General features: G+C 40.8%; 6 protein-coding genes across 6 annotated transcripts; 4 read left to right on the forward strand and 2 right to left on the reverse strand.

Annotated features, from left to right (window-relative positions):
- Positions 1-2,493: 2,493 nt before the first annotated feature.
- On the reverse strand, positions 2,494-3,559 carry EAE98_006162 (uncharacterized protein; the record flags this gene model as incomplete). The annotated part of the gene is made up of 3 exons (XM_038953784.1): positions 2,494-2,523; positions 2,577-2,864; positions 3,041-3,559. The coding sequence occupies 3 exons, from the start codon at positions 3,557-3,559 to the stop codon at positions 2,494-2,496; spliced, it is 837 nt and encodes a 278-aa protein (XP_038810179.1).
- A 643-nt stretch (positions 3,560-4,202) lies between these two features.
- EAE98_006163 (uncharacterized protein) lies at positions 4,203-6,195 on the forward strand (the record flags this gene model as incomplete). The annotated part of the gene is made up of 9 exons (XM_038953785.1): positions 4,203-4,440; positions 4,489-4,620; positions 4,668-4,941; positions 4,995-5,060; positions 5,119-5,194; positions 5,263-5,624; positions 5,677-5,761; positions 5,816-5,976; positions 6,030-6,195. The coding sequence occupies 9 exons, from the start codon at positions 4,203-4,205 to the stop codon at positions 6,193-6,195; spliced, it is 1,560 nt and encodes a 519-aa protein (XP_038810180.1).
- A 3,428-nt stretch (positions 6,196-9,623) lies between these two features.
- On the forward strand, positions 9,624-11,511 carry EAE98_006164 (uncharacterized protein; the record flags this gene model as incomplete). The annotated part of the gene is made up of 5 exons (XM_038953786.1): positions 9,624-9,689; positions 9,755-10,284; positions 10,333-10,721; positions 10,774-10,947; positions 11,009-11,511. The coding sequence occupies 5 exons, from the start codon at positions 9,624-9,626 to the stop codon at positions 11,509-11,511; spliced, it is 1,662 nt and encodes a 553-aa protein (XP_038810181.1).
- A 1,714-nt stretch (positions 11,512-13,225) lies between these two features.
- EAE98_006165 (uncharacterized protein) lies at positions 13,226-17,751 on the reverse strand. Its single transcript, XM_038953787.1, has 2 exons — positions 17,372-17,751; positions 13,226-17,312 (listed from the first exon to the last, which is right to left on the reverse strand). Exons 1-2 carry the CDS (start codon positions 17,584-17,586, stop codon positions 13,658-13,660), a joined length of 3,870 nt encoding a protein of 1,289 aa, XP_038810182.1. The 5' UTR covers positions 17,587-17,751; the 3' UTR covers positions 13,226-13,657.
- A 767-nt stretch (positions 17,752-18,518) lies between these two features.
- Positions 18,519-20,223, forward strand: EAE98_006166 (uncharacterized protein; the record flags this gene model as incomplete). The annotated part of the gene is made up of 3 exons (XM_038953788.1): positions 18,519-18,667; positions 18,718-20,152; positions 20,206-20,223. 3 exons carry the CDS (start codon positions 18,519-18,521, stop codon positions 20,221-20,223), a joined length of 1,602 nt encoding a protein of 533 aa, XP_038810183.1.
- A 1,034-nt stretch (positions 20,224-21,257) lies between these two features.
- Positions 21,258-23,136, forward strand: EAE98_006167 (uncharacterized protein; the record flags this gene model as incomplete). The annotated part of the gene is made up of 2 exons (XM_038953789.1): positions 21,258-21,955; positions 22,011-23,136. 2 exons carry the CDS (start codon positions 21,258-21,260, stop codon positions 23,134-23,136), a joined length of 1,824 nt encoding a protein of 607 aa, XP_038810184.1.
- Between the last annotated feature and the right edge of the window lie 334 nt (positions 23,137-23,470).

A 23,470-nucleotide genomic window follows, 5' to 3' on the forward strand; every position in this document is an offset into this window, starting at 1 on the left:
TTTCAATAAAAATTAAATGAATTATTTTTAATAAATTATTTCGTATTAATTCAATTAATTAAAGTTAATCAAATTCAAAAATTCGATTTTATAACAATTTTACTAGTTAATTTAGCGTATTTTCATATTTTTTCAAAAGCTTTAACTTCAAACTATGAATTCAAAATCAAAAAAAATCTTAAAAATATTTGATATTGTTACGGAGCGAACACAATAATAGTTGTAAGCTTTACCACTACGCCACGTACGCAATCTATCCAAAAGGCACAGTATTAGGGATCGAAGTCCTGACAGCTTACTACTATATATATACCCTGTAACAGATATATTTTTTATCAAATAATCAACGAATCTTTATTATATATATATAAAAGTATATTTCTTATATACTTTATACAAATAATTATATATTATTGAAAAGGTTAATAAATGATTATTTTAGGTATATTTTTGAGCTATGGCTTTTTTCAATTATCGGTTACTGTATATCTAGTTTTTTTTAAAGTGATTTAATGGGGTTAATGTATAGATGTAGAGATGTAGAGATGTAGAGATGTAGAGATGTTAAAGGGGAGAGAAGAGGGGAGAGAAGAGAGAAGAGTATAATTGGATAATAATATTAAAATGAATAGAATAGGGTAGGATGGGATAGAATGAGATGGGATTAGATAGAATGGGATTAGATAGAATGGGATTAAATAGAATGGAATGGGATTTAATAGAATTAAATAGGATTAAATAGAATAAGATTAAATAGAATAGTATAGAATAAGATAGTATGAAATAAGATAGGATAGAATAAGATAGTATAAAATGAGATAGAATAGAATAAGAAAAGAAAAAAGAAGGAAAAGAGAAAAACAAAAAAGAAAAGAGAAAGGAGGGAAAGGGAAGGAGGAAAAGAAAAAGGAGGGGAAGGGAAGGAGAAAGGAGGGAAAGGAAAGGAGAAAGGAGGGAAAAGAAAGAGAAAATAGGAGATAAATAAATAAATTGGATTTAATAGATTATTTTTTTTTAAAAAACAAATGATAAATTTTTAAAATGTTTATAATGATTATAAAGAGAGATGTTTGAATAGATTGATTTTAATTATTTTTAGAGAGTGTATAGGGGAAGAGGTGGGAGGGGAAGAGAGTAGTTGAGAGAGAGAAGGGAGTGAGTAAGGGAAGAGATGGGGGTAAGTGAGAGAAGGAGATTTCATAGTATTTTTAGATTGGGTTTATTATTTGTAAAAATAGAGAATGAATTTGAGAATGGATTTGAAGAGGAGGGGTGAGGTGGAAAGGGAAAGAGAAAGGAGGGAAAGAGAAAGGAGGGAAAGGAGGGAAGGTAGGGAAGATATATAAAAGTTGAGTTAATTGTAGTGATTTGGAGTATATGAATGAATGAGTAAATGAATAGATAGATAGATAGATAGATAAATAGGTAAAAAGAATTAATTAGAATGAGAATTCATTTTTACTTGAATAGACTTTGTTTTTGTTTTGTTTGGTGGGGATTTGTTATAAAAAGATAAATGGATTAAATAGAATGAATATAGGTATATAAATATATGAGTTTATATAAAATAGGATAAAATAGAATGAAATAGAATAAAATAAGATGAAATGGGATAAGATGGAATGAGATGGGATGAAATAGAATGAAATGAGATAAGATGAAATGAGATAGAATGAGATAAAATGAAATGAAATAAAATGAAATAGATTGATTAAAAAAAGAGAAGAAGAAAGAAGAAAAAAAGAGGAGAGAGAAGAAGAGATGAGAGAAGAAGAAAGGAGAGAAGAAGAGAGAGAGAGATGAAAGGAGAAAGGTAGATAAATGAATATCAGATTCTTTAGATTATAATAAAATAAAATAGATTGAGTTGTTTTGAAGATAAAAAGAGAAAGGTAAAGGTGATTTATAGACCAATTTATATAAGTAGGTATGTATATATTTCCAACTGCATTTACGAAGATTTTATAGATTGATTGAGTGACTAGTTTTACTATTAGGTGGTTTAGAAAGAGAATTGAAAAGTGCGGATCGGGAATAGGGATTAGATATTAGATATTATATAATGTGATCTTGTAAGAGTAAAAAATTAATACAAAGGACTTTTAATTATTTCTTCTAAATTACTAGGGCCCTACGAGCCCTCGAACTCTTTGCTTTTGGAGAAAGTGACTTGATTATAATTAAGATTAAATATTTTGTCCCAGGACGTATATCTAACAACTGAATATGAGGCCATTTGTGTTTGGTACTCATTAGCTGTTGTTAATTATAAAACAGACCTGTCCAGTAACATCAATTGATAGTTACCCCCTCAACTAGTATAAAATACAAAATTACAACTTCCTAGTCTAGCTGATACTTGCTGATACTTTCAATATAACTAGACAGTACTACTGATGATATCAGATCCGGCCTAAGTTCCATCATAATTTTGATGGGATAATCACGGTTACCGTGAGCGTATATCTCATGAAGCTCTTTGACTTCAATGCCCTAGGACTCAGTCTCCATTGATATATTAATCTATGTGAAAGTTCAGTGTGTGCAAAATATTAAACTAGAAGGGTTCGAATTACCTGTAGAAACGGCGCAAGCTTGTAACGTCCAGTGACCAAATGCCATTGAAAATATCCAACCAAGAAGTAGTCGACTGACTTTAGTATCTCAGTCTCGTCCGAGCAGATCTCTCTACATCGTTCCATGCACCCAATAGCTTCGTCTAGAAGGTGTTGTAAGCCTTTGTGGCTATTCTCAGATTGAATGTGAGAGTTTATCTCTTCGTATGTCACCTCGTCCCCTACTACCCTCTCTTTATACCAACTACAGAGATCATTGACAAATGACATGTATCGCTCCAATTCGCACTCGATTTGCTTTTTTGAGACCAAGTCTGAGTGCTTACGAAGAGCCATAGCTGTATGAGGTGCTGCACTAATAGTCGGCTCTCATAAACGGCCGACTACTTGAAGAACCGACTATTAGTAGCAAGTTGTTTCCAGCACCAGGGGAAGTGGACCAAGGATTTAGAGAGTGTGTGAACACGACCGTGAAGCAAATGCTCAATTCGCGTCATCAGAATGAAGTCGATAACTCCTTTCAGGAAGTACCAATACTCCTCGTCAGAGAAATGTTTCTTCATCGTATCGAGGTGAGAACGAAAGCTGGCCATGAACGATGTCGGGGCAGTCTCCATTGTGACTAGAGATGTGTAGTCCGAAACTTGAGGTTCCTCATCATCAACAAGGAATGTGTATATGAAATAGATAGTGTACATAATCTCAAGCTCTCTCGGGAGACGAGGAGAGAACCACATTCGTGGTGCTGCACATGAACAGAAAACGATGGCTTCGAATCTTTTTCGTCGTTGATTGATCCATGGCTGTTCATAGAAATGCTGTCGAACAGTTGATTCGAAAGATACGCAATCGTCATCACGCGTGAGGAGACCGTCTCTTTCGTGTAATACTGCCTCGTAAATCTGAGGAGAACATGTCCTCTTAACTCTGCAAAACAACTCTCTGAGCAGAGGTGAAAATGTCGATTGAACAAATGACTCCATGATGAAAATGTCACAACATTATAGTCAAAATGATGAAGATCATATATACGTGCACAGTGCTAAGTTATATCCAGTATTCGAGAGATTTTTCAACAGCCTAAGACCTCATCGTTGATCATAATCTCAACAATGTAGTTTGTCAAGAAATTGACGATATCAGCACGCCACACATATCATTAATTCATGCATTTTAGCAACTGATGCCATCTCATCGCGTTGTGTATTTCAGCAGGTCGTATATATCACTGTATCATGTATTATGCATTATGCATTTCATCAAGGTTTCCAAATCACGAAGTCGTACAGTTATACAAGTTCAGCACTTCTCTTTTCAGCCACGTAAAAACAATATAAAAGAACCTTATGTCTTGATACTTAGATTAGGTATCAAGCTTAGATCACCGGATCATACAATTCAGCAAGTTGTGCGTATCATCGAATCGTACATTTCAGTGAGTTACACATACTACTACTACATACGAGTAGTTTGATCAATATGATTTCGGAATACAGATAAGCAAACCCGCATGACCCTAAATGCTCCAAAATTATTCAAAATACAATCACCAGTCCCCTGAAGTAGATTTTTGCGAAAGACGCTACAAGATCATTTCTCATTCTTGTTCTATACGCAGGTATTACCATGGATTGGTTTCATTCCATTCTAGGAGACCTTCCGGTCCTCAATCTGTTCACAAGGTTCACTATTCTGTTAACAATCTACTATCACTTGATAGCTGTTTATCGAATATGGTTTCATCCTTTGGCGAGATTTCCTGGACCCCGTATTTGTGCAATTACATTCCTATACGAAATAGCGTGGGACTACTTCTATGAGGGCACCTACGTGTACAGGATTGAGGAGTTGCATGATCGCTATGGTGAGAAAATTGGCTGAGAAATATGGTTACACTAACCCTTCAAATCAGGTCCTATCGTCAGAGTTAACCCCGATGAATTATCTATTAGAGATCCGGAGTATTATAGAACAGTATATGTCGCTAGCAACACAAGATCCACTTCCGCCTATCCTGCATTTGCTGCAGGTATGGGTATTCAAGGTATTTGCTTTCATCTTTTTAGAGATGATCGGCCTAACTTCTCGCAGGTTCTCATCCTATCACGATCGATCATCAACTTCACCGCCAGCGGCGGAAACCGTTGGAGCCCTTTTTTACGAGTACCGGAGTCAAGAAGATCTATCCACTACTGATAGACTTAGTGCAGAGTCTCACATCTCAGCTAAAAGAGCACCTCGAGAGAGATACCATAGTCCGGCTTGATCACGCACTCTTTGCTTTTGCCGGAGAAGTCATGTGCAAAGTTTGTTTTGAGAACCAAAATTCCACGTTTCTATCACAGCCTGATTTCTGTCCCCAGTGGTGAGCCTATTCCACGGAAAACAGCCTGCATGATATCCCAATGATCATAACAGGTTTACTTTACTCCATACGATAACTCGTTCTTCGCCGATCATTGTGAACTTTCCATGGATCTTCATGTGTGTATTGTCAACAGAGTAGCCGTTATTGCCCGTGTGCTAATATTCGTGTATGTAGAATTGTCGAGCTAATTCCTGCATCACTTGTCGTCAGGCTAAGCCTCTCAGGCGAAATGCTGATGAACTGGAGAACTGTAAGCGCAAGAAAATACCTCGAAATACTTTTGAGTAGGATGAAAGATTGTGCTAAGATGGCTTTTAGATGTCTATCGAATACATAAATAGAGTAAAGCAGAGAGTGGCTACAGAAAAGCATACCGATTCCGGTGACGAAAGTCCACCCTCTACATTATTCTATGACTTGTTGACAAGTGACCTGCCAGCCTCTGAACTCACAACTGACCGGCTTGGAGCGGAAGCACAAGTTCTTCTGATGGCTGGCACCATGTCTGTTGCCAGATCTATGGGTCACCTGGTGGTCCATATTCTCCTGAACGTGGATGTTAGACAGCGACTCACAGAAGAGCTAAGTACCATCGACCAAGATGGCTCGCAAAACATTCCATCATACCAAACCCTTCAGCAGCTTCCATACTTACAGGCGTGTATCAAGGAGGGTTTACGGTCAGTTATTCTATCCATGGGATGATAAGCTAGTGAAACTAAACATAGGTAGAATGAGCATTGCTTCAATGCATAGATTACCTCGCTGTTCACCTGATGTTGCACTTCAATATCATGAATGGATTATACCTCCAGGAGTAAGTTTGAAGCAGTGCACCAAGTGTACCACCATGAGACTGATACAAAAATAGACACCTGTAGGCATGTCCACGTATTTGATGCATTACGACCCGGATGTATATCCAGAACCAAAAAATTTCAAGCCTGAAAGATGGCTTGGTGAAATAAATTCAAAAATGCTCAGGAACTATGTTCCGTTTGCCAAAGGATCTCGTGACTGCTTAGGTACAGAGTAAGGGCACTTTCTAATATTAGAATCATCAGAAGGCCGACTTGCATTCATAGGCTAGCTTATGCCGAGATCTCAATGGTTCTTGCAGCTTTTTTCGGTCCGCGCGGACCAAAACTTAGTCTGTATGAGACCGACAGATCTGATGTTGATCCCTATCATGCATTTGTGGGATCACTCCCAAAGCTGAGTAGTAAAGGTATTCGGGTAACAATGGGATAACAGCGCTGAAAAATCAAAGTTTAAAGCAAAGTTGGTTGGCTTGGAAAACACCAGAGCATTGAAGTCCAAGATAGTAATTGATTTGTTACAGAGTTACCATATGATCAGGGGACCTTAGGCTCAATTATCAGCGGATCATAGTGGAACCCCCGCGGAAATATCACATGGTCAGAAAAAAGTGAAGGTCTATATGAACAAGATGTGTTTCCTTGGTACATGAAGCTTTGTGCTCAACTCAACTAGTTGCTCCGACCTAGCAAATTCAGTTTCCTACTTGATTGTCTTTTAACGTAAAACTCAGCGTCCAATATCACTTCTGTGTGATACTAATTCAGGTAGGATACGACATTTGGGTATCAGGATTACTTCAAGTACCATATCGAACTTGAAGCTGCCACAACGCCAGGAGAGACCTATCCAACACTTTATGAATAGGTAACTCAGAGCATTTCGACAACGAACAAATGTAAAATGTGCCGGCAACTTAGACTCCAAGGGCGACTACTGTGCCAGTGGTTTCAGCAGCTATTTCGGTTACAGTACTGAGACCAACATGTTATGTCGTGCCTCTAGTATCACATGAAAGTGTTATTAAGACGTGGGTTGTGTTGATGTTCAAAAAAGAGGAGATTAAGATCGTAGGCAGTATTAGCTAATTGATATAATTCTCATTTGCATATTTGCATTTCTACATAGCGACATTTGGAATTCGGAATTCGGAAGAAATACGTATTAGGGACTCATTAGGTACGTAGGCAGGAGATTATCTTAAGTGGAAACATACTCACCAGCTACTTTGATACGTTCTGCAGATAGCTATGCTAAACAGTCCAGGTGGCGGAATAGTATAGCTCTGGAGATCAGTAACTGGCTATCAATGGAGGTGAGGTGATGATATAGGGAAATTTGTATTTGCGTTTGTATTTGTGTGTTGTTTGGTTTGTTTTTGACTTTGGCTTTGGACTGCTGAGTTGGGATTGTAATCGGGGGCAAGATGTCGAGATTGGATGAACCTTTCGTTGAGGTAAGATGAGGGGAGAGGAGAGAGGAGAGAAGAGAGGTGAAGAGGTGTATGTTTGAGAAATCTGCCATAGGTGGATTTGATGCTAGGTATTCGTCTTGATGTGGTGATGTTCAATATTTGATATTCGATATTTGATGCTCGATATTCGATCTTCGACGTTCGACGTTCGATGTCCTGTTTTGTATTGATGGAATAGGTAATGGTTCGAATATGGATGGTATGAGAGATTAGCTAGGTAGATAGATATAGGTTCGTCTTCTTGAAAAACTAGATTTCAACAATCACTAATCACTTACCTGTACCATTCTTCACTTACCAACCTCCAAATCTGGAGTTAGATATATTACAATAGTAATATCTGGAGTTTTGAATATACAATCAGTGAGTAGTAATATCTAAATTTTTCCAGATTACAACATAATCTAATCAGTCTTCTCTTGCAAAAACTCTCTCCCAAACACTTGTATATCATTCTTTGCTTTTCACAATACTTCGTAGCTAGAATACCACATGCACATGTACCTATCCCAGTCCACATGCCTCGGTTGTACCGATCCAAAGTACAGAGTAGGATCTGGAATTTGTCCTACTGCAGGTTTGTGGATATTGAGGTTAATAACTCGAGTAATAACGGCAAAGGATTCCGAACCTAGTCGGCTGATCCATCTATCCATCCATTAAAATCTGGAGACCCCAAATTCCCAAATTCCCGTCACTTTGATAATTTGATATTTGTACGTGCGTGCGGAGAATCAACCCTGGAAAAAGGAATCGAATGTGTATATCAAAGCTCAAAGCCTCAGCAACTGATCTAATTGTTGGGAGGCAAAATTGCAAATGCGGCGAAGACGGGTATTTTTTATCTAATACGAAATCGACGACGGAGCTTGTGATGAGAAATCTTAACCGTGTTCGGTTTCCCAAGCTCTAAGTCTAGATTATCGACAAGCACAGAATCCCGAGAATATGGTTTCCTCAATTTGACAAATTTGCTTGGGACGGAGGATATATTGGTTGAAAAGTGGATGGATGCATAGATGTGCATGTCGGGATGGGACTTTTGAATCGAGATTAGGCTTTGCGGCCAAGATGAGAGGTGCACCGGCTGCGCCGCAGATGGTGTGTTGGTTGGGAATCTGTAATGAATGTTGTCGTTTGTTAGAGAGGTATTGTTGGGATTGAGAAGGGGATTCATTTGTCGAAGGAAGAACTAGTATTGAAATGTTGTTGAGTTGTCGATCGATGCATTGAAGTAGTTGTAATGGTGGTGAATTCTAGAAGCATGTCGCGCAGGTAGCATGCACTGTCCTATGAACTAAAGTACTTACTACGAGAAAATCCCTCCTGTCTCTCAAAAACAAAGTTTCCCCAGATTAGCACTAGTAGGCGGCAATGAGCCATCAACCTTACCAATGATTGGTCAACCTCACGAGATACAGACACAACTCACATAAAAGCACAACTCATGACATTCACGTGATATCACACTATATTATTAACACTTTCCTAGTCTAAAATATCACCCAATGTCTCACTGTACAAACTGACACTGCAACGCTTCAAAAAAACACCCATCGCTCGTTTCAACGCCACCAAATACAAACGAAACCCCAAAGAAGACAGACGAGGAAAAGCAGAGAGCTGGACCGAATAATGATCCATCACAGACCTCCATCAAGAACCCGTTTTAACCAGAAGCGTGATTATTCTATTTGAAACTTTCAATCCCTTGTCGTAAGATGGGATGTTCATTCGTGGAAAAGTGTATTAAGCATTGCTTGGTATACAGGTGACAAGCGGGTACCAAAAAGCCAATCTCGCCAAAAATCAGCTCGATGGCATGTCAGGCGTTGTCAGCTTATTCCCTTTCTGGAACACGGGGTAGTTACTCCGCAAATGACTTCTGTACTGGGAAACACGTCTTCGAATCAGCAGTTCTGATATTTCTCAAGGGTTGACATTTTTTTGCCTCCTCACGGCCTCGAGACGGCCAGCCGATAATGGGATAAGAATCATACGTGCAAACGAAAGGATCAAGGATCCGAAGTCCTTGTGAATGCTGTGAAAAGTATACTTGCATAATGTACGACCCCGGACCCCACAAAGTTGTATGGCATCTTTTTATTGGAAAAGAAAAGCACACCAGGAATGCCTGCCCGAAAATCCGGGGTTGGAGTATAGATTGGTTCCAAAGATTATTTAGCTCTCCGCTATTGAGAGTATGCTTATTATGGCTGTACGAGGGGACAAGGCCAGCCGCCCATTGACAGGGTTCAAGATTGCCATCGTTACAATACATAAGTGAAGCATATTCCGTTGATTTTGGAACCTCATCCCTCTCTCAGATCAATAGATCTTTTTCAATTGTCATAGTTATTTCTTGTTTGGCAGAAAATTGGAAGTCATGGCGGAGAAGACAAATACTCAGTACGAGGAGGCCGAGCTCGCTCACCCTCGAAGTGACGATGAGGTATGATTGAGGATTTCCAATTCGATTTCCTCACAGATTGATTCTAACCTCAGTTGAATTTACAGAAACATGCCGAAGTTGGAGCCAAAGTCGTTCTCGGAAATGAAACATTCAACGAGGCAATGCTGAAGGAGCCCCCCAAGGCCTTCACGTGGTCAACAATCCAACTCTACACTGCTTGTTTTATCGGATTTTTCTGTGCTACCATGAACGGTTACGATGGATCGCTCATCAACAATTTACTTGTCAACCCTTGGTTTCTCGAGTTCTACCACGGTGAAAATGCTGGAATCTGGGCTGGTATCGTTACTTCCATGTACCAAATTGGTGGTGTAGTTTCATTACCATTCGTTGGGCCCGCAGCCGATACTTTCGGACGAAGATTTGGAATGTGGCTCGGATGTCTCTGCATTATTCTCGGTACGATCATTCAAGGAGTTGCAACCCGAGAAGCAGGTGTAAGACAATTCATGGGTGGTCGTTTCTTGCTTGGTTTCGGTGTCAATATCGCTTCCGCCGCTGGTCCCATGTATGTTGTTGAGGTTTCTCACCCAGCATACCGTGGTGTAGTTACAGCTATCTTCAATTGCTTTTGGTAAGTTTAGTATGAAACTTTTGTCAGTGTTTGTCTAATCAGATTTAGGTTCACTGGATCAATTATTGCTAGTGGAGTAGCTCGTGGAGCAAGCAACATTGGAGGCGACGAATCATGGAGACTTATCATTTGGATCCAATTGATGTTCTCCAGTATCATCTTCATTTCCGCTTATTTCCTTCCCGAATCCCCAAGATGGCTCTACGTCAATAACAAACGCGATCAAGCCAAAAAGATGCTTACCAAATACCACGGAGAAGGAAATACAGACAGTGTATGGGTCAAATTGCAACTCAACGAATACGAAGAACTTTTGGAAATGGACGGTGCCGACAAGCGTTGGTGGGATTACAGAGCGCTTTTCAAGAACAGATCGACTTGCTACCGTCTCTTCTGTAACGTCAGTATCACGATCTTTGGTCAATGGGCCGGAAATGGTATGTATTCTGCAATTCTCTGCCCAAAAACAGTCTAGCTAATGAAATTCAGCTGTCTTGTCATATTTCATGGGCAAAGTTCTTGAGACCATCGGTATTGACAGTGCTATCGGCCAAGCAAATGTCATTCTCATCAACAATTGTCAACAATTCTGCTGGGCTCTCTTCGGTGCCGCAATGGTTGATCGTATTGGTCGTCGTCCTCTTCTTCTCTTCTCTAACATTGGTAAATAATTCTCCCCAACACATTATCGAAGAAACCTCTACTAACATCAATACCCACACAGGCTGTTGTGTAGTCTGGCTCGCCATGACCGTTTCCGCTGCCCTCTACCAAGAATCCATTCCGGACCCCTCAGACCCCAAATCCGTCGGCACCAACCACGCAGCCGGTACCGCCTCCCTCGCTTTCATCTTCATCTTCGGTGCCGTCTACTCTGTTGGTTTCACACCTCTCCAAGCCCTCTACCCCGTCGAAGTCCTCTCCTTTGAAATGCGCGCCAAGGGCATGGGATTCTCCGGTTTCGCCGTCGCAGCCGCCGGTCTCCTCAACCAATTCGCATGGCCCGTCTCTATGCAAAAGATCGGCTGGAAAACCTACATCATCTTTACCATTTGGTGTGCGGTTCAATCGACTATTGTGTGGTTCTTTATCCCCGAGACCAGAAATCGTACTTTGGAGGAGTTGGATGAGATTTTCAACAGTCCCAATCCTGTCAAGACATCGATTGCGAAGAAGAGATTGGGTTTGGATGCGTATGGTGAGGTAGTTAATATTCAAGATGCTTAATTTTCTCACTCTTTTGGAATTGTTGGACGAGCAGAGGCATGGTTGTATCAAGTTTGTCGATCTGGAATATATTTTCAAGATTGACGCACTTGGTGCAATTCGATAGTTCTCTTCCAAGTCAACAACGGAGAATTGTGACAGTCCCGCTCGCTTGTGGTGGATCGATGTTTATTTAGTTAGTACTATACCTTTGTATTTAGGTGTGCTGCTTTGAATATATTGCAATATACCTTTGCTTTCATCTACGTTTTGTGCTTTGCATATCCATATCAATCTAACCATGAACCTACCTGCCTATATCATCGAATAATTAAACCTCCAGATTAGATAGGTAAACCCCTCAAATCACTCGATATCGAACCACAACCCAGATAATCGAGCGTGAAATTCATTCCCCAATACACACGCGTGATATATCGACCCCCTTACCTGCCTACCTATCTACAAACTACACTCCAAGAATACAAAATGCTACGAAGTATCTGCGACTGTGTTCGCGAAAGTACATCGCAAGCAATATACTCATCAGCTTCTAGCTCCATCATCTATCGACTTTCTATAAACCATGCGTTTACATATGCGGTAGTCACCTACATTGCATTACAATTAGTAAGAACTAGCATTCCTTCTCTCTCTTTCTCTTTCTCCCCCAAAAGGATTTGATAATACAACATAATACAACATAACACAACACAACCCTATCATCACCATTTCCACACACTTCACATACACCACTCCACATACACCACTACCCACACCATTCCCACCACTCCCTATTATCTCAAGCCTCATCTCAAAACCATTATTATAATCACTATTATAATCCAATATTTATTTATCTATCTATTTATCTATCTATCTATCTATCTATTTATCTATCTATCTATCTATCTATCTATTTATTTATTTATCTATTTATTTATTTATTTATTTATTTATCTATCTATTTATTTATTTATTTATTTATTTATCTATCTATCTAGCTATTTATCTAGCTATTCATATATCTAACTATCAAGTCATTCAGCCATCCAAAATCCAAAATCCAAAATCCATATATCTAGTCATCCATACATTCAGATATTTATATATCTAGCCATTCAAAATCCCAAGATAAATCCCAAGATAAATCCCAAGATAAATCCCAAAATAAATCCCCATACAAACAAATCCACCAGATCCATCCATCTAACAATTCCAAATACTATCTTCATCATATTATCATATTATCATATTATCATATTATCATATTATCATATTATCATATTATTATATTATCATATTATCATATTATCATATTATCATATTATCATATTATCATATTATCATATTATCATATTATCATATTATCATATTATCATATTATCATCATTATCATCATCATATTCCAATTCCAATTCCAAATCCAATTCCAAATCCAATTCCCACCCCATACCATACCATACCACACCATACCACACCATACCAAGCAAACCACCCACCTACCCAACCCCTCTCCAACACCTCCTCTCCTCTCTCAAATCCAAATCCCAATCCCAATCCCAATCCCAATCCCAATTCCAACCGCCAAGCTACCCTTCCCGGAAACGCGGGCCGCAAACCGAAAGAAATCAAGAGAGAGAGATTATGGGGTTCTTCATTTCTTCATTTCTTCATTTCTTCATTTCTTCATTTCTTCATTTCTTCATTTCTTCATTTCCTTATCTTCTCATTTTCTCATCTTCTTATCTTATTCCAAATCATCAATTCAGTACAATTTTCCATTAAATCCATAAACCCATACACATCACAAGCAAGCAAGCATTCGTATTTCTCCTCAAACGCTATACTATTTATTCTATGCTATGCTATGCTATGCTATGCTATACTATGCGATATGCCATGCTTTCCCATGCAGAGAGAAAGAAAGATCGAAAGATCGAAAGATCGAGCCAAAGAAACGCCACCATCCCATTCGATTCGCTATCCAATACAATACAAGAAGGTATTTAAAAACTCATTATCATTTCCATCGCTATTTTACTATTCCCAACTTCAAGAAGTTATGGATGCCATACCGTGCGCTCAAATCAACGTCCATAAAAACCGTATCAATCGCCCGTAAAAGTGATCAATACCACCCTCTCTCCACCCATCATCCTCTTCCTCAATGATTACCAAACCCACTACTATGTTCCAAAGCCACATCAAACCTCTCTTTCAAAATCTCTCTACTTGCATAATTCGGCAACATTAAGATTTGAAAGCACGTCGAAGTAGTCGGTAATTGGGTCCCTGCTCCATTCCTATGGATTGTAAGTTGGAAATTCTTCATTCCACCCATAGGAACCCTATCAGACGATGTCGTGAATTCGAGTAGCTTTTTCTTCTTTTCCAAATCATATTCTTTGACCACCGACCAGAAATCTTGAATGACGCGATCAGTAGGCTCATAGCCAGTATATCGAGCACCGCGTTGCATTTCAATGATGTCGATTTCTTGTACACCTTCGACTAGAGATTGTAGAGTATCGACGTCGAAAAGGTTGAGAGAGCGAGGATCAAGACAGGCGAAGAATCCCTTTTTGAAAGCTTCAAACTGTGGTTGAATGGATACATTCGTTAGCCAATTGATATAATCACTAACGTAGCTATTTCGATTTTCGTTCGTGACCAGTGGTACATCTGTTGAATCGAAATCCTCAAAATCTTCGCCAACATTAACATCTGAGAACTTTGGCCATTGAGATGAGCTAGTCATTTCACGGCTTACCAACTTTCCAAATTGAAAGTGGCTAAATTCGTATGTTCGGCAGAAAATCTCTTCCACGGCCCCTTTACTTTCGTCCCATTCTAGCAGATCTGTTAGACCCTTAGCGAGCTCGGGCCATCCATCTGAAATGTGGTGAAGTTCCGTAATGCTTTCTCCTTGTAACTTCCTGTAGAATGCTTTGGGAAAGGTAATCGGTAGAGTCATACCGTTGTAAACAGCCAAAGATATGATCATTCCAATAAGCTCGAATTTCCATAACGGCTCTGGTGATCCTGGCTGAAACCATGTCATTTTTGTTTTATTATCAATCGTAAAAATACCATAATCAGGGTTGATAGCTTCTGTCATGGCTATTCGAAAGAACTCTTGCTGAACTCCACCATAATCCAAACCTTCCTCCCCATGCTCACCGCCAAACGACACTTTCAAAGGTCGCATCAATTCACGTCCTTCTCTTCGCCATAGCACATCAAAAGCGTCTGAAAGTAGATTATTTCGGCTGACCTCAATTGCCAGGAATCTTGATGTCGCTGTTTGAAGACGATTTCGAAGTCTGTTTCGGTAGTCTTCATTGGAGATTAGACCCTCGTGAGTACGAACAAGTGTAGTTAAAGACTTTGCTTCTTCATAGGATTGATTCATCCGCGAGTAATTGATAGCTCGAAAGTAATTGACCAATGTCGATGGATTGAATAAATATGGGTAGTCGAGCAAATGAACGGTACGTTTATTTGACTGGAAAGACAACCACTCGAGAGGCATGGCGACACTATCTAGTCGTTCGGAAAAGTATTCTGTACGGAAATGTATGTCTCCCAGTAAAAGCGACTTCCTGTTCCTGTATATTGCCGCAATAGTTTCTAAAGCACCCCCAAACGACCCATCTGAGGGAACTTCCCCTTTACCATTCCAATCTTGTATCATTACTGTTCGTGCCCAATCGAGCATTAAGGTAGGAATTCTCTTCTCGTGCAAATCTCGTTCTGCAGCTGTGAAATTAAGTAGAGGTGGTGTATCAACATCGAGATATTTCAGAGTGCCGAGAATAATTTCTAAAACGCCGTCTTGTTCAATTTCGTCGCCTCTGGTATCTTGTTGGAGCTGGATCAGTTCAGAAAACCTGCGTCTTGTGGAAACAGCAGAGAAGACTCGACGAGCCAATCTCAATGCCAATTCATCCGAGAACGCATCGTCATATTGTAGACATAGTTTGGTTGATTCCATTGAGAACGATTCTCTCCCAGGCAAAGTAATTCCATACGAACGTATACGAGACATGTTTGCTAACTGTCTTGAATCCTTCAACAGTGGTGCCGCAGCTACGAGTGCATGAAAGCAAATATTTATTATTTGAGCTGCATCGGCTTTTGAGATTGATTGATCTGGACCCAAGCTATCACTATGAGACTGTTTGGCCCATTCTAATTCCTGTGGGGGTTTGAAAAGTGTGCCAGCGGCTATCCATAGGCTGTCAAAGATAATAGACGGCGCAACTCTAGTCATACGTAGCATACAGTACCAAATAGTCTGTGTATCGAAGACCTGCCCATCTTGGGTGGTGAAAGACTTTATCAGAGAACTGGGCTTACTAAGGACAGAATACAAACACTGATCAATGAAACGACGCCATTGTTTTCTAGTTGATTTTGGATAACCGATCGACGATTTTGGTTTTCGACGCAAAGGAAGAATGCGTGTTTGATGTCTCTTCAAATCATCACCGACTTGATCAGGATGTAATGAATGCTTATCGCAAGTCTTGTCATCTTCCAGAATATCACAGATCAGATTAATCACTTCAAGAGGTAGTGATGAAAGTGTTTGTGGTAGTTTTTCGTCAGGTAAAGATGGATCTGAATTCTGCCTTTCAATCGAGGGGTTTTCGATTGCGTTGTTAGCAATTGAATCAGATTTAGAGTCCATCGTAGGCTCGGTTGGGATAGAAGGCTCAACTGTAGCACTAATAAGGGGTGCTGTAGACGAAGAAATATCGGTTTCGGGTAGATGGAGAACTGGATTAGCTATCATTGTATGCCGAGTGGGTTGAGGTTTCGAGCGCATAGAATGGCGAGGCAAAGGCGAAGTAGTATCGGTGTCAGTCGCCCTTGGTGAAGTCGAAAGATTCAAAACACCTTTGGAAACATGGGCATCATAAGAATCTGTCCTCCTTCGAGATCTTGGACTTGAGATATGTGTGGTTTCGGTATGCAACGCATTTGGGCTCGATTGAATGCTCGGCTTGATGTCGTTAGGTATAGCAGGAGGCGAATTTGAGCCCATCCCCATCCTCGTACTTGGATCTGGAACATCTTTGCCACTAGAACTTTCATTTCTATCCCCGTGGCTTGAATACCCAGAAACTTCTGTTGGGGCTTCAGAAGAGGTTGGCGAGAACTTTGTAGCATTTGACGAATCTGTCCCTGACCCACTCGAACCTTCTAGCTTCTGCGCAGGAGTATTCATATCATCACTTGGTGTCGACTCAGCTAATGGTGAGGAACGTGCATTCGAATCTGAGACTGTGCCATCCTGTCTTGTTAGTGCTGCCAAATTCCTCGGTGTCAGCCATTCTACCATCTTGAAAGCTGCCGTGCCAAATACATTTTGGATGAAAGATTTATGATCGATCTTGGTATAGTCATTCAGTATGGTGGGTTTCGATTCCCTAGTCTCAGTTGGATCGCCAGTAGTGGTTATGAGGGTTCGTAATCGATTCGACCCATGCCTCTCATTGTCTGTACCGAATGTGTTACTTTGCAAACTGTCCCCTCCACTAACTTGTATTTTCTTAGATCCAGAGAGATTTCTTCGCGCAGTAGCCTTGACATACTTGCTGAATTGGATTGGTGAATCTACGAGAGGATTGTGACAGAGACCTCGTTCAGGATTGTCCTGACTAGCTAAGTGGACAGCTAGAATTCTCGCGCTCGTCGAATTATATGGCCTTATTGGACGGCCAGAGATCAGGGCAAGACGTTTGCGACAAGTAAAACAGGTTGGGGTATGACAAATAGCAGAATCGCAACCATATCGAAGTTGACGAATGTACCTACGGGAATATCCAATCAGCCTCAATATTTTTGACGAAGCACAAGCAAACAAACATACTTTTCTACCATTAAATGAAAGAGATGACGCCTGCTTGCATTGTGTATGACATAGATTTGCTTTGGATCCTCAACCTCTACCGTAAGCTTCTTCAACTCGTCTGGCGCATCGTGAGGGAGGTATGGAAAAGGAGCAGCGGCCCACAGGGCTGACAGGATATCATCATCGCCGTCGAAACTTCGTTCCTCCCGAACTCTTGATGTATCTCGAGTCATGACATTGGGAACGAGTGTAGAGGAATGATTTGTGTTGAGGGAGATCAGTGGAGTATTGGAATATCACTAGAGTATTGAAACAAACAAGATTATGAATAATATGAATATTTGGTTGTTTTATTATTAGTCAGACGTTTTCGTTTCAATGCTTTATTAATGGTTCCGTCGATTTGACGAAATGTGCAGTACGGAGTGCAAAGTACCAAGTAAGCAAGGCGAGGCAAGGGAAGGGAAGGCAAGGGAAGGAGTGTTGCCCGAGGCTACTATGTAGGTAGGTAGCTAGCTAGCATTCTGGCTCGCCTGGTCTGGCTCGAGGCTCGCGGGCACAGTGGGAGTGGCACCTGGCTCCTGGGTAAGATGACGCACTGGGCAATTATCAATTATCAATCATCAATCATTAATCATTAATCATTATCACTCATATCACTCAGATCACTCAGATCACTCAGATCAGCCCTCAATCAATCATTTTTATCGCATTGGAGTGAGGGACAGAAACAAAAGATAACCCAACCCCACTACAGTACAGATTCTCAGATGTAAATTTTCATACCTACGATAAAAGATTGCATTAAAAAAAAATCCCGGGTAGATGACTCTTTCTCTCGAATCATGAATGACCACAATCTTTCCTCCATTTAAATACTCCTCTCAAATACTCTTCCTATTGTGAAAACTCCAGAGAAACAACTCAAATTCACTCTGAAAAGGAAAAACATTGGATTGACTCACAGGTATCCAAGTACTCTCTCTCTATCCAGGGCTAATTCTTCGGGGCTTTCGGCAAAACCGATTTTTAACGCCTATCAATTATCAATTATAAGAAAGAAAGAAAGATACCACTGCTTTCCCCTCCAAACACTTCGACCTCCAATATCCATTTGTTTGTTCATTTGTTTGTTTGACACTGACTTTACTATTGAACATCAACAATGGCTTCCATCACAGCCAGCAGAGGTCCTGCTTCTGGTCCTTCGGTCCAAGCAGATACTAATGCTTCCCACCCTTATACGTGCAATACATGTCAAGTGGCGTTCAGAAATAGCGACTTGCAACGAGGACATATGCGCAGCGATTGGCAGTAAGTTTTATTATTCTCTTTGATTCTAACCTGCTGACAATTCTCTATAGTCGATACAACTTGAAGCGCCGCGTTACATCTTTACCACCCATTTCTTCCGAAGTTTTCACCGAGAAAGTCTTGCAGGCACAGGCTTCTTCCACAGCAGCAGCGTCCAAGGCCGCATACGAAAAGTCTTGTACGATCTGTACTAAAACATACTTCAGTGAAAATGCCTACCACAACCATCTTAGCAGTCAGAAACACAAGGCGAAGGCAGCGATGGCTAGTGATGGACACATGGACGACGCAAGCTCAGTAATGAGCTCAACATTTTCATTGGGAGAACCCATCAAGACAAATGGAGCAGCGGGTGACGATATGGATGCGCAAGTCGACGAAGTTTCCAAGGGTATCAAGAAGACCAACCTTGAAGATGCTGAAGGCTCTACGGCTACACCTACTGAGGATAACGACATGGAGGACGGTGAAGATGAGTTAGTGGAGGTTTCTACAAGTCGATGCTTATTCTGTAACGAAGATTCGGCCGACACAGCTGCTAATGCTGCGCATATGGAGCGTATACATGGCATGTTCATCCCGGAGAAAGAATACCTAGTTGACCTCGAAGGTTTAATCGCTTTCCTTCACGAGAAAATTTACGAAGATCATGAATGTTTGGGATGTGGCAAACTTAAGCAATCGATTTTTGGACTCCAAACTCACATGAGAGATAAGCGCCATTGCAGAATCCGTTACGCCACTGAGGACGAACAAATTGAGATTGGCGATTACTATGACTTCCGAAGCACATACTCTGATGACGAGGAAGAATCAGATTCGGAAGATGCATTACCAGGAAAACAAAACAGTGGTGGCGTTAAACTTGGAGCTAAACGACCAACGACAATTGATGCCGAAGGAGACGAAGATATGGAGAATGGTGATGGATGGGAAACTGACAGTTCTGAGTCTTCCTTGGATTCCGCAGATCTTACCGCAGTTCCACTTGATGAGAGAACGCACCAGTATGAGAAACTCCATCAGCATCCTCATCACTCCCACACCGATCCCCGATCACACCACAACAAGGATGGGTGGCACTCACATGCTCATAAACACAATCATGCAGCATTTTATGCTGATTATGAGCTGCACCTACCTTCTGGTCGTACCGCTGGACATCGATCATTACAAAAATATTATCGTCAAAATTTGGTCAATCATCCATCACCAGAGGAGAGACAACGACGTGCAATTGAAGCAGCCGAAAATTCCGATTCTGATGTAGAGCAAGATGAACGTGTTGTTCGACGCAATGAGAGAGAACGTGGAAGAGCACTTATGAGCCGTGCAAATGGAGGTCTAGGTATGGCTGGTGTCACCGCTGAGAAGAGAAGAGAAGTCAAGGCGGCGGAGAAAAGATCCAGAAAGGTGGAGAACTACGAACGCCGTAAATTTGACTGGAGAAACAATAAGCAGAACAACTCACAAAAACACTTCAGAGTAAGTTGTCATCAACCGTTTTTGAACATGACTCCACTAACAACATTATTTAGGATCCATTGTTGCAATGATTTCTCCGTCGTGTTTCGTGGCATTTCTACTGGTGGCATTTTCTCGGTATACCAAATGATTCTTAGATATCCATATCTCACAGGTTTCATGAGCATCATCGGTGGGTGGGCAAAGAGTGGCATTTATTTTTGGGCGTTTTCATGGAATAGTTTATGATTGATGTCCTCACATAGATGAGTATAGAGTTAACAATACAAATTTTGTTGTTGATGGTAAAATGTTTGCTTCATGATTGATTGATTAATGTGGTGCTGTGTTTGCTGTGCTTTCAACGAATCCAAATGAGTCAATGTAACACCGATGAGAACTTCTCTTCAGAATCCAATCAATTGCCATGAATAGTGAATCTATTGGATGATTGCAACTCCATAGCCATCCAACCAGGGGATCAATTCAACTCTTGTGTGTTTGACATCTTTCACCAAGTAGTCCTAGGTGGAAGAAAAGGCGTGTATTGATCTTGATCTTATTTTGAAACTAATCCATACTGTATATTCCAATATATTCCAAGTATCATATCAATCAAAGCTCCTCTTTCCTTTTCCTTTTCCTTTCCTTTCCTTCCCTTCTCTTTAAATAGAATTCTCGTTTCCTCCATGTGCAATTCATCATTCATAATTCTCCCTTGATCCCTTCTCCCTCATAATGATCTGACTGTCCAATTGTCAATGATTTGCGGAGCACCAAGAATTAAACTATCGGGTTCCGGAATGGGTCGTCGATTAATCCCTGTTAGCGAAATATTCTCTAATCCCCAAGAAGGAACAAATTCAAAGCTGCAAACCCCTTAGATTCAATTTCCACTGCTCCTTCTTTTGACCGTTACAATCTTTACCTTTACCTTCACCTCTTTTTCGATTTTCTACTTTCTTCGCAGGAGTATTTGTTATTTGGGGGTTTATATTATTCTGAAATTACTTGCGTCTGCACATAAACAAAGAGGAGGTCTGGAGTAAACAAGAAGACATATACATGTACCAATTCGATAGCAAATTCCCACTGTATCCAAGCACAGCGCGCAACGATTGTTGATATGGCCGAACAAATGGGCACCCCCAATTCCAGTGCTGATCTTTCAGTGAATGGTGGCAAGAATTCCGCACCAAAGGACAAGAATTGTCCATTCTGTCATCAAGCATTTACTTCATCCTCACTTGGCCGCCATCTCGATCTTTACATCAAGGAGAAGAATCCCAAAGCGGCAGATGGTATACATAGTGTGGATGAGATAAGGAAGCTTCGTGGAGGCATTACACGGCGGCAGCCACGTAATTCAACTTCAAGGAGGGAAGATTCGACACCTGCAGGGACACCTGGAGGATCGGACAGGGGGAATTCCAATAATGATTCTGATATGGTAGGGAGTGACTCTCCAAGCTTAAGGAGAGATGATGGAGCGGCTATGAATATGATGTGCATGTCAAGAGGGGTGCCAGGTCAAACTTTGGGTGGTCGAAGACCTAATTTTGTTGTGAATGGCGGTACATGGGAGTCAACAGGCGTCATGAATCATATTCCTCAAGCACGAAATGGCGAAACCGCTCGAAGTTGGGATGGAGATGAATCCAGAGATGGGAGTAGGAGATCGGATGGCAGAAATAGATCTGTCAGCAAACAAATGCTAGCGAAAACGACGTTCGAGCAAAAACAAAAGATGATGGAAGCTCTGGATAATGCAAAAGCAGCAGAATTGGCATTAAGAGAACTTTTAGGGGGGGTTAGAGCAGCCAAGTAAGTTTTTCCCAACTACACAATCCGGGTTCAATTCTAATTCAAAATCCTACAGACAACGAATTGAAGGCCCCAATATTTTTGATTACGATCCTTTTAGTTTGGATTTTCCTGCCCTCACTTTACATTGTCTGCCACCACCACCGACCCTTTACGCGTCTACCCCTATTCCAAACTCTACTTCATGGTCTATCCTTCCACCAGATGAATTACAATATCAAGCATTGCGGAAACATTTTGCATCGGAGTTTCACCGCTACCGTATCTCAATATCCATCGCTACGACAACTCCACAAGATGATTTATCATATCCTCCGCAGGAGAACTTCATTGGTCTCGAGAGTCTTGCTACACTACACCAACAAGCGGAAGCAGATGCTCAAAGCATGGAGGCTAGAATTTCTGAGCACTTACATTCAATGTTTGGGCATTGGAATTCGTTGCCTCCAAATAAGAGGACTGAACTTTGGACTCTCGAATTAGCTCGTAATATCGGTCGAAAGTCTGAGGAAATATCCAAGTTGAAGAAGGAGAAGGAGCTTTTACAACAGGATACGGCGCACTCAAAATTACAAGTTGAGGAATTAAGTCGATTACAACAACCCAGGGAATTCAGGATTCAACCACCTTCACCACTACCTATTGATTCACGTCTTATGACTGAATTAGGTAAATTGGGAACGACGCACAAAGCTGTTGGTCTTCAACTCATGGATCGAAGTGTACATCTCGATACGGCAGTGGAACGAGCAATTGGTCGTTGGAAAGGTGTTGTCAAGCAAGCTCGAGCCGGGTCTGGACAGCCTGGATCTGGCTTGGCTGCACAAAAGCCACTTGAGAATAATATTAATGAAGCGTTACCTCCATCGAATCCACCGCAACTTAATTCTTCCATAACAAGCCAACCATTGCAAGAGGATGCGCAAGACATTGGAAGCGATCAAGATGCAGATGGTGATGCAGATATGGAGGAAGATGATACTTTTGTCGATATGACAGACGTTAATGCAGGTGTTCAACGTGCACCTGAAGCACCAATGTCTAATACGACAAATTTCCGATTGGCAAATGGAGGAATTAATATGCAAGGTGTTGGTGCCGGTGGTAACCCGAGAGGAAGTGTAATGGAGGGTCTCGAGAATCAAAACCACGTGCAGGGATATGTGAGGATCGGGGCCTAATCAACATATACATGAATAGGGCAATAAGCAACAAGAGTCATAAACTCGACAGCTATCTCGATCCTCAAAATCAGTAAAGTTGTAAAACAATCTGATACAACGATGCAGCACAGTCATTCATATACAGAAGCGAGCAAATAAGGAGTTTTTATTTCAAGCATTTACAAGGAGTTTTTTTTTTATCGTCGTCGCTCGCTGCCGGCTAAGGGAAAAGTTTCTTACTACATCTCGGTGTCAAAAGAGATTGGCTGTTTTATTCGAACTGGAATCTAAATTCATCTTGACGACTTCTAGCTTTGAGGAAAGAACAAACACCTGAAAATGAATGGGATAT

This window comes from Botrytis deweyae, assembly GCF_014898535.1.
Source record: "Botrytis deweyae strain B1 chromosome Unknown BDEW_012, whole genome shotgun sequence".
NCBI lineage: Eukaryota > Fungi > Ascomycota > Leotiomycetes > Helotiales > Sclerotiniaceae > Botrytis > Botrytis deweyae.